The 11,135-nt window shown below is 45.2% G+C and overlaps 1 protein-coding gene and 1 pseudogene across 1 annotated transcript; both read left to right on the top strand.

The window, feature by feature from the left end:
- Positions 1-414: 414 nt before the first annotated feature.
- LOC147974386 (uncharacterized) lies at positions 415-2,130 on the top strand (annotated as a pseudogene).
- Positions 2,131-4,564: 2,434 nt separating this feature from the next.
- On the top strand, positions 4,565-9,541 carry LOC125550196 (guanosine-3',5'-bis (diphosphate) 3'-pyrophosphohydrolase, putative (DUF2215)). Its single transcript, XM_048713136.2, has 10 exons — positions 4,565-4,891; positions 5,351-5,543; positions 5,622-5,779; positions 5,904-6,049; positions 7,079-7,141; positions 7,259-7,351; positions 7,850-8,011; positions 8,133-8,230; positions 8,309-8,460; positions 8,830-9,541. Exons 1-10 carry the CDS (start codon positions 4,660-4,662, stop codon positions 9,144-9,146), a joined length of 1,614 nt encoding a protein of 537 aa, XP_048569093.1. The 5' UTR covers positions 4,565-4,659; the 3' UTR covers positions 9,147-9,541.
- Positions 9,542-11,135: the final 1,594 nt, after the last annotated feature.

Raw genomic sequence — 11,135 nt, 5'->3', positions numbered from 1 at the left:
GCACATAACCCAAAACATGAATCCTCGTGAAAGCAAACTAGTTTTTGAGAAGTTTTACATTTTCCTCAAGTTTTCCCTACTAAACACATAGGAAAAATGGCGATATTTTTATTGAATAAAAATTAATGTTACTCACATTCATCATTATGGATGCTAAATCAAGTCATTCCTACAAAATGGGATCCAAATGACGACAACTTGCTAGTACAAAACGTTGCCAGCTACATAACAAGGTTAGAAATATATATCACTGCCAATATTTCAGTGACACTTAGTTAAGTACTCGTCATAGTTGAGCCCGGGCTTAGTTTACGTGACCATTTGCTGGCCACGGGAAGCCGATGACATGTGGGTCCAGCTATGTCACGGTACTACATGTCATTTACTGAGGTTGTCCACTCATTTGTGTAAGCATTATTATTGATATGACGCTCGACGACCCCGACCTCGCGACCCTCCACCAGCCTCCACCGGTGGCGGCCACCCCGGCCCCATCGGCCACCCTCCCGGCACCTGGCATCCCCCCTCGCTCGCGGCCGCTGCCACCCGCTAGTAGGATGCGGGTGGAGAACGGGGGTCGTAGGGGTGTGCGGCGCTCGCCCGCCCCCAAGGCTGTGTCGGCGGCCTTCCCGGCTGCTTCGCCCCCCGCCCCCGCCACCTCGCTGGCGCCGGCTCCGGCCTGCCGCCGGTTCAGCCGGCTTCATTCCCAGCTTCCATGGGGCCCCTCCCCCCGCTCGAGCTCGATCCGGATCGGGCGGATCCGGGTCCTGTCGCGCCACCGACCCCGCCAGCCACGGATCCGCGGCAGGAGTTGGCACCTGCACCGCCGCATAGGATGGAGTCTGCCAGCTCCCTCGCCTTCAAGCGGAGAGCCTACAGTCTCTGTTACCGCTGCTTGGCGCCGGAGCATTTCGTCGCTCTTGTCGCGGTCCTGTCAGATGCCTGGCATGTGGCCTCCCAGGCCATCGTGAGCGTGGTTGTCCCTCGTGTCAGCCCCCACGTCGTCCGGTGGACCTGCCGGATGACCGGGCTCCTCGCCACGGCGGCCGCTCGACTCCTGGATCTTCACATCTGCAACGACACTCTTGGGCCTCGGTTGTTGCCCCTCCGGCTGCTGCGGATCCCAGCAAGTGTGCCGCTGCAGATTTGGGTTTGCTCGAGCCTCTCCTTCCTTCTCAGATGGAAGTGTTGCGCTTTGAGTTGCAGGCCTTGACCGTGTCTCGTTTGGAGGAGGTGGTCCAGCCTCTTCGCGACGTGACGGCTGCTTTGCAGGGGTGGACGACTTTGCTCGGGGGATTCTTGGAGCGGATGGAGGTTGTTGCTGGCCGGCTGAGTCTCTTGCCAGAGCTCCCTCTTGCGTCGGCTGCTTTGGTTGAGCCTGCTGTTGGCTTCGTGGATGGGGCGGATGCGGAGCTTTTTGGTAGCTTCTCGCCTCGTGCTGGGTTCAGTTCGACGCCCCCTGTGTTGCCGGACTTCGAGGGTGAGGCCTCCGCCGAGGGTGTGTCTCCAGTGCTGAAGATCATGCCCGAGCTGTAGGTGTTGTGTGGGGAGCCTGTTTCGTCTCTGTCGATGGAGCAGCTCAAAATGGGCTCTCTCCATGCTTCGGAGGTGGCTCTGGTGTCCTTCCCACCCCCCGTGGAGCCTTGTCAGGCGCCAACCAGCCCGCCTCTTGGCGTCGTGAAGCGTGGAGTTTTAGATGTTGCTGCCCCTCCTTCGCCTGTGGGTGACGTGACCATTGAGCCAGATGCGCTGGCGCCTACTCCTGTTCCAGAGGTTTCCTTTGTGAAGAAGCTTTGTGACTTACTTGCCAGTGTGGAGGTTGCTACACCTGGTTTGGGCAGGTCGATTGCTTTCCTCTTGACGGGGACGACAATAAGGAGCAAATGCGTGAAGGTGGGCAAAGGCAAGAAGAATGGCGCCGTAGAGAAGACGTATGTGGCTACTTGATCTCCAGTCTCTTGGCCCACCCTTTTGGATTGGGCTGTTGTTGTGGCTTGGGGGTACCTGATGACTTGTGTCGGGGATCACTCTGTGTGGTGATAGCGTTGGTGGGTTGTTCGTCTGTAGTCCGTTTGTATTAGTTTTCGCCCGGTTTCCCGTGAATTAACTGGGCAATTCTCTTCTTCTTAATTAATTGATGAGGCAAAGCTTTTGCCTCCGTTTGGAAAAAAAAATTATTCAACCGGCCGAATCAACGTTTCCCTTTTCAAGGTAGGAGTAGAAAAGTGTGGCTGTACCACCATTTCGTGACAGAGGCCAGTGAGAGCATGATTAATAATATAGCTGGCTATATAATGTTATCACATCATCGATAATTAAATTTATAGCCGACAAGTATAATAGTTAGATATAAATATATAGTATTTTATTGGTACATGGCCATAAAGTATCTATGAGCAGTTGCTGCAACCAGTTATTAACTAGTAGCTCGCTTCTCTTCTCTCTCCTATTCCCTCTCTTCCAACTAAATAAAAATATAATATTTAAAGTCTTATAGCCTGCTTGTATCATCTTATTGTACTTGCTCGAAGGGTAATTTCAGTGGGCCGGTTCATTCCTTGGCTTCCGCACCTTCCCATTTTAAGTAGAGACCTTTCCCTCATTTGCGCTCCACACTTCTCAATACCTTCCTTTCAACATCATCCTTGTAGTCGCTCCATCGTCCTTCCCCAGCGATGACTCCACCGGCCACCTGATCTTGTGCGAATAGGAGGAACGATACAGAGGCGACAACTAAGGTCGCAGAAGGATCACGCGCCCCAAAGCGGAACTCATGCCGGTAGGCGATGGATTGTCTGTGCGGTCGTGCGACGGTAGGTTTCCTTGTCGTGCATCACTTCCGGTCGGTTTCTTCTTTCTTTTTAATCATCACCCTTTGGATTGATTTCAATTGTTGATCATCTCAAGGCTAAGTAGTTTCTTGAGGCCCCTACGTCTTCGGCGACCACGACCAAGTTGCCGGTCAACGAGGAGCTCATGACTCTTTTGACCAAGAAGGAGAAGGAGTTAGCTAAGCTCTGCAAGGAACCGTCGCGTTGCCGACGAGCTGATAACTGCTTATGAGTGCTTGCTGAAGGGGAAGATCGGTCGATCAAGGCACTGGACATGCCTGACGGTGTGATGTCGAGAGACCAAGCGACGATGAAGGATTTGGTGGCATCGAACAAGGCACCTAGTGATTATGTTTACCTCCTCAGGAAGATGATCGACGTCCAGATGCCGAGATCCTCCACAAGGAGCTCGCTCTTGCCAAGGAGGGGAAGTTCTTATAACTTCCAAGGTCGGTCCCATGTTAGGGTTTGTCAAGCGAGCTCCTTGCTTTCATTTGCAAGGATCAAGGACCTGTCAAGATTTTGTGGATGACCTATTTTGCTTCGAGGGTTTTGTGGATGATGCTAAGTGCTTCGTTCTTCAGATCAACCAACGAGGACCTGTCAAGATTTTTATTTGCAAGGAAAGAAGTCATAAAAGCACAACTAGTCTCCAAAAATAATAGGCAAGTGAAGAGAAATATCGATATAAAGACCAGCCAGGCACGCCCGAAGCTCCACTTCATCCACACTGGAGAACAACCTAATAAAGTCCCAAGACGAAATGACGACGTCTTCAGAGGAATTCCTAGCCACAACAGCAACAGTCCCCCTGCACTGATACTCTTCACAAAACGAGCATCAACACTGATTTTGATACGATTAGAAGGGGGTGCCTGCCACACCTCATGATTCCTCAAAAAGTATCAATCCGCCTACACCCACCCACCCACCATCTCCTTACCTTTATTGTTGGATACGATCGAAACATTAGCCTGACTAGGCGTAAAACAGGACCAGTAAACTTTCCACAAAAATAATAGTCATGCACATTCTAGACAAGCAACCCTAGCAATTTTACACTGATCATAATCATGAACACATACTAACAATCATATAATCCTAGAAATTGTACACTGATCATAGTCATCACAGGTTGGCTCAAAATCGAACCGAATCGACACAACCGCCCCAAAAAACCCTAATTGCCCCGTTGTTGGCTTTCACAACATCCGCCTGAAGCACTCCTCGATAGCCATAAGATTTGGGCAACGAAGCATAGGGAGGCGGAGCTTGCAGCACCGCCATGATCGCCTTGCAGTAGCACGACCCGGATCTACATCAGCGAGCTCAGCTGGCGACGTCTGCCGCAAAGGAAGACGGTGATGGGGGAAGACGAAGGAGTGCGGATTTTGGGAAGAGGGTGAGACTGGATCGTGGGAGAGGCAAAGACCGATGGGTGGGCCCAGGGGCATGTGTCGGTTGTGGGAGGCAGACAGCCGGTTGATTTTAGTCGTTACTGGTCTTTTTTTTTTTTTGGCCGAGTGGCATCCTAAATGTTTGTATTTGGGAATATATGCAAGTTTTATTTTGAACGGCCGTAAAATCTTGTGTCTATCTATTTGCAACGGTCAAACTATAATTCCTTTTTTAATACTAGCACTATATATATATATATATATATATATATATATATATATATATATATATATACTCGGCTGCTGGTAAGTCGTAATAAATCCAGCGGAGAAGAAGCAAGTTGGTAGACCCACGCTTTCCCCCACAAATGAAGCGGCTTTCTTAAACGCGAGGGAAGAGAAGCGCCGCCGCCGCCGCCGCCAAGGGCGAGATGGCCCCCGCCCCCGCCGCAGCCGCCGCGCCGGCGCCGGCCGCCACCGCCTGCTCCTCGTCGGCGAGCTCCGCGCGCCCGCCCTCCACCGCCTCCTCCTCCTCCCAGTCGCCGCCCAGGCGCACGGTCCCGGCGCTCCTCCTCTTCACCTCCCTCGCCGCCCTCCTCATCCTCTCCTCCGGCGAGGCCCACGACGCCGACGCCGACGCCGCGTCCGGCCGCCCCCTCAAAGGTTCGCGCCCCCCGCCCCGAAAACTCGCCCCGCGGCCGCTCTCTGTGCCCGGATTTGACTTCGTGCTGCGCGCGGGGATCGATTACGGCCTCCCCCTAGGGTTTAGGGTTTTTACGCGGTCCTGCCCGCCTTCGGGATGCATCCCCCTCCCCAGGCCGTAACTGTTAGTTGCGGCTTCCTTTCCGAATAGGATTTTTTTTAGCGAGTTCGTTTGAGGTATTGTGTGACCTTCTTATTGGGCAAATATGTTCAGCATTTTGCCGTCAGAACTCGTGATCCGGGGTCCATTCTGGGGGGATCTACTGCTCGTTTCGTTCTTGTCGCAATACCGCACACCGTCGTAAACTGCATTGTTCTTGCTGCCCTTTGGGGGTACCCTACTCGTTGTTATAGTTATGTGTGCTAAGGTTCACACACGCCTGTACCAATGTTGGCCTAACTATTTATTTATCACTGCAGATGTTGGTTTGGAAAATCCGGAGGTGACTTTTGCTCCCTCATCCATGGGTGGGATTTTCTGTGAGAGGGTCCGCATTTCTGGAATGCCAAGGTGGCAGTTTCAAAGCTACGCAAATCAAATACATGTTAGAGTGAATGTTTCTCATTCAATGCCAGAAAAGTTCCATTGGAAAATACAGATTTGCTTTCATGGGTAAGTCTTGTATTGTCTGATTTTTTTTAATACATGCAACTTTGCTATGCAGCAAATTGAAGCAACTTTCGTTTGCAGGAATGCTTCTACGGGTCTGTGCCAATGTGAGATGGGTGAATGGCAAGTTCTGCAAGGTGGCATGTGGAACGCAGTGAAGTCTCCATATGTGAGCAGATATGTTGATGTGAAACTGACTGATAAGAAATCTACTGTCTTCAGCCTCTCCATTCAGGATGGTAAAGGACTTCTTTTCCTGAAACTAATCTGTTTCCGCCAGTCACACAAATTGAACAGCATATGTATCTGCCCTTTCCTCTGAAATACTAATTCATTCATGTTCCGTGTAATCAAAATTTGCAGAGCTTCAGAAGTGGCGCTTAGCTTGCCTTGGTATTGGATTTGTCCTGTTATTCCTGTCACCCATCGTTAGTAAATGGGCACCTTTTTACTATAGCAGCTCTATGGCACTTGGAATCCTGCTTGTGGTGCTGATTGTCCTTTTCCAGGTATTGTTTTAGTCAAATACCTGTTTATGATTCTCTTGATAAAGATTCGTTGTTAAAAGAAGTGAAATGAAATTAATGCATTATGTTAAGATGACCTATTTTTCAAGGCTTTCTCAAAAGTGTTTTCTATTAATCTAGTTGATTGATGTTCCATATTCTTAAGTTCATGTAAGCTGCCTGGATGCAAGTTAAATAGGCTTTGATATTTATGCTAGTTTCAAGTAGAGTACACCATGAATCAAGTTTAAAGTTTGGCACCATGAGGATTCTTTGTGTTATATGCAAAGTGTCAATGCTGACTTTTCTTAGCAAACCTAGAAACTTCAGTACACTTCATTAAGTAAGATAGTTATGCCCTGTAAACTTGATTTCAATGGAGATTCAACATATCACTATGGTAATTCAATAGTCCCTTGATCAACCATGCCATAGTAGTATCCGAAGTTCTCTTGTACAAATACTTGAAAGTCAGGTCCATCTTGGTGATTTAGACATAAACAGCGAGCTTTGTAGGATAATACCTTAACGGCGTCTCTTATTTTATTGAACTTTGTAGCTCCTTGTAGCATCAGGTGGTGTACAGATGGACTAGCATCTTGTGAGTCATCAGTGTTTGAACCATTTGATGTTTTTTGGTGTATCAGTGCGAGGGTCTGATTGACCAACCAACAACGAAGTTTGGTGTTTACTTTAGTACATTTAATACGGAATATTTTCTTGTAACTGGTAATGATTTTGCTGGTTGGGGAATCATGAGCATTTCTGACGAGGGAGTTACTTTTTTGTTATGTTCCTGTTTGTTTGTTTGTTCTCTACTCTTGTAGATAACTAGTTACTGATTTAATTTGATGTTACAGTAATCAAAACTCTACACCCCCCGTAATTTTTGCTCAGTGCACATGATGCCAAGTTATCAGTGTGGCCCTGGTTACAATTTATGATAAAGAACAGTCATTCTCAATCAGGTTTCTATTTATTTGCTGATGGAGAATTGGTTCACTTAATGTTCTGACCTCGTTCTTGTTATAGGGGATGAAACTGCTACCAATGGGCAAAAAAGGTTTATTTTACCTTACAATTTATGGATCTGTGGTAAGTTTTCTATATCGTCAACGTTCTGCTATAACATTTTATTACACCATAAATATGCCTATCTGAATATATTCTCTCTAATTCTTGATATCATTTCATTCCTTTTCCAATATTTAGTTGGGTGTTGGCTCCTACGCTGCACACTACTTCTCCTCAATGGTTGCCTCTATTCTGGAAAACTTTGGCTTGAGTGAGGAGATGCACAACCCTGTAAGTAATTCATCCATCCAAGTATCAACTATAGAATTGGTGATTGAATAATACTTCTTTGTACCCAGCAAACAGCATGAGAGGCTCTTACAGTATATTATTAATAGAAGAGGATAATCATGGTATGATATCTAAAGGCCGCATGGGCCAGAAGCCACATGTTACATCAAGAATTAATTAGCTCAATGCCATCACAGAAATGCATAATTATGAAAGTACCGTTGAGTGTGGGGAAGACATGTGAATGGATTGCTTTGTCCTTGTTGTCCATATTTGTGATGGACTGACCTAGTTCCACGGATATGATTTAGCCTAGTTTTTGTTCGCCCTTTTGCATGGTATTATATCATTTGCTAGCAATCTCCTGACTTCTCAATTATTGTTCCTGTCAGAAATGGTTCACATTATCTTGTCTTGTCTAGTAATAATACTTATTGCCACTACTTTGGGTAATCTTTAAGCTCTTCAAATAACAAAAAATATTGAAATGAATTACAGGTGTCAATCTTTCTGCTGGTAGCAGTTGTCTTGACCGGAGCTGGTTTTGGCTATTGGATGGTGAGGAGATTTATCATTTCAAAAGATGGCAGTGTTGATGCCGGGATAGCACAGTTTGTGAAGTGGGCTATGCGTGTTGTTGCAATGTTCTTTGTTATGCAGGTGGGCTTATCTTCAAACGCTAAGTATTCTTCTCATGCATCTATGAGGACTCTGAATCTTGGTCAATGCCTACATCAGATTTTATTGTCTTTTGAAGTTCATGTTTGACATTGTCTTGTAGAGCACACTGGACCCTATTCTAGCATCGGCTGCTCTAGCTGCTAGCTGGTGGATTTGCTCTGTACTGACAGCAAAGAAAGTTCACAAGCCAACAGCACCGTGAGTGTCCCTTGAGTTAATTACTGTTGTGAATTTACTGTTGCTGTTGAAGCCCTGAATATGCTGATTCTGCTGCAGGAAGCGAAAACAATTAAATGTTCCTTCTCATCGAAGGTTTACTCAAGTATCACCCAACACCCGCCAGGTCCAGTTCTTAAGTCCATCATCAGGGGCGGGTACTGGAAGAGCCACAACAACACAGTATGGTTGGAACAATTTAGCCAATGGAGGTAAAGTAATCAGTATCATGTTCTGCATACTACTGTGAGTCCAGTGTACTGTACTTATAGGAAACTGCCATAAGTCATAAGTAACCTCGAAATATTTAAGGTTGCAAATTGATGGATGTTGGTGCCCTCTGGCCCTGGCTAGTTATTTTGTAATTTTTACTTCATTCAACTGAACTAGTTATGGTCGGAGCCTCGGTGGGTATCCTTCAGGCTACACATTTGCATCCCTGCTCTCTGCTTGCCTTTGGTACTACGAACTAATGATCTTTTAGGCATATATTTAACTCCAGAAGACCTATAAAACCATCAACTTTGACACATTGAAGCATTTGACATAATAACTAGCCAACTCTTGTTGTTGCTTTGCAGGTCTGGTCCCCAAAGCAGTCAGAAAGAGGGTAGCACCCAATCAAGATGAAGACTACTATTCCACCTTCCACAACATCGAACCAAGGAAATACTCAAAGAGAGAATGGGAGGAGTTCACCGAGGAATCGACCAGAAACGCTCTGATGGAACACACAGCGACCCCAGAGTTCGCCCAATGGGCTGCTGACAATGCTCACCGGTTGCGGGTGGAGCGGGACGACGTGTCCGAGGACGAGTCGATCGAGAGCTACTCTAGCTCTTCCGAAGAAGCCGAGAAAGGCGGAAAAGCTTCTCGTCTGTTGAGCAGGTTTATGTGATATCGTCACCGGCTAAAACTGTAGGGAGCTCGACGTGCTGCTTTTGCGGACGATGTGTATAAGGTAGGATTGGAAACTTGGTAGCGGTAGGGGGTGGAAGTTCATCGTTTCCACATGGTTCGCCATTGCAGCAGAATGCTTGGTGACTGTAGGCGGTAGTTGGTTGGTTAACCATCATCCATCTCAATTCAACTAATGTTAGGTTTAGCTGGCAGTCTGCCATCCATGGATCTTTAGATTTTTAGTCGATGCATCAGGGGATGTGGACCGGTGTCGGTTCTGCAACCATTCGATGGATTAGGGACAGTTGATCCTGTTGGGGTCTTGTCATTGTCTTGTTGAACATCTCCTGTTTCATTCTCAGGTGTGTGAGAGTAGCATTTCAAGGATCTTTATCTCTTGTTAGCTGGGCATGTACTATGTGAGAGTTATGCAGAAGCAAAGACTGTTTGGGAGCCGGTATGATGGATGGCATCGCTGGCGACTTGGCTGTTAGGCTCATCAGCTTAGTTAGATTGTGTTGGTGTTCTTGTTTTCGGAATTGTGGTGAACGTGAACGGCCAGCTTGCTTGCCTTTGTGGTGATTTGGAAGAATTTTTGAATTCCCATGAAAAAAAAAGGTTCGAGTTGTTCTTCCTATGTACTCAGAGAAATAGAACTATATTCTGAGAATGGCAGTCCAATCTTTTTTAGTTCAACAGGGTACTTGGAATGGGCTGAGAGGTTCAGTCTCATTTAGACTATATTCTGAGAATCTGCTGTAAATGGTAGTGAATCTGCCTTTTTTTCTCCCAAAACATTGACGTGAGGTGCACGGGCGGGGGAATTCAAACTCGAGACACCAGGCAGAGAGGCGCACATGCTTTACCACTTGGGCTGAAGCAGTTTTTGTGGAAACATGTACTTAAACTTGTTTTATGTATTTGAACCTAAATTCTCTAAATTCGAATTTTCATTTATTTTAAATCCCGAAATCCTTTTTTCCCTTTTTGAAAGGACAAAAATCCCTATTATTTACAGGGGATTTTTTCGTAACTTGCCATGTTCATTTTCATTATAGGTAGCATGGTATTTTCTAGGTTCTTTTTGTAATGGCCCCTATGGCAAGCTTTTGGGAAATTTTATTACTCATTAACGAAAAATTTGGATTGTTTTTGTAACTTTTTCACATTGCAGTTTTATCACTAAGAGCATGTCATTTTAACAATTAATAACATGACATTCCCATTGTTAGTAAACTGTTAGTTTTACTACTAAGAGCATGACATTTTAATAATTAATAATTTGGCATTTTTATTATTGATAGGATGACGGTTTTATGATTAAGAGCATGGCATTTCTATTATTAATAAAATGTTAGTTTTATACTAAGAGCATGCCATTTTAATAATTAATAATTTGGCATTTTTTATGATTGATAGGATGACGGTTTTATGATTAAGAGCATGACATTTACTAGTAACATGCCGTTTTTATTTTTAGGAGGATGGCAGTTTTCTTATTAACATGATGACATTTCCATTATCGGCATGACATTTTTATTATTAGCATGATGACAATTTTATTATTAAAAGGACTGCGATTTTATTTTTTCCAATGACGCACTTTTATGATTTTTTGCACAATGGACCAAATAAAGAAAAAAAAATACAGCACGACGTTGTGTTTTTCGTCCTTGACAAAAATAAAGAAAAAATCTTCTCCAAAACATGGCTTTTTTTGCACAGTGAAACATCTTGACGAAAAATTTCATAAATTGATTTTTCAGATCACAAGGCACATGGTTTTAATCATACCATTTGAAAATTTATAATTTAAAGAAATGACTGTTTTATAAAGTAGCATGGCATTTTTTTAAACATTTTCATATCATGGCAATTATACATTTATGTTTTCTCTGTTTTCCGTAAGAATTTTTGTTGTTCATGGCAATTATACATTTATGTTTTCTCTGTTTTTATAAGAAAGTATGTCTTTTTTTTTTGTTCA

Source organism: Triticum urartu, chromosome 4A (genome assembly GCF_056163025.1).
Source record: "Triticum urartu cultivar PI428250 chromosome 4A, HENAU_Tu73, whole genome shotgun sequence".
In the NCBI taxonomy this organism is placed as follows: domain Eukaryota; kingdom Viridiplantae; phylum Streptophyta; class Magnoliopsida; order Poales; family Poaceae; genus Triticum; species Triticum urartu.
This window is presented reverse-complemented; position numbering and strand designations above follow the sequence as displayed.

Coding starts and splice junctions, on each gene's coding strand:
- LOC125550196 (XM_048713136.2), top strand. CDS start 4,660: ATGGCCCCCGCCCCCGCCGCAGCCGCCGCGCCGGCGCCGGCCGCCACC. Junction 7,352..7,849: donor GTGAGGAGATGCACAACCCT/GTAAGTAATTCA, acceptor AATGAATTACAG/GTGTCAATCTTTCTGCTGGT. Junction 8,012..8,132: donor CAATGTTCTTTGTTATGCAG/GTGGGCTTATCT, acceptor ATTGTCTTGTAG/AGCACACTGGACCCTATTCT.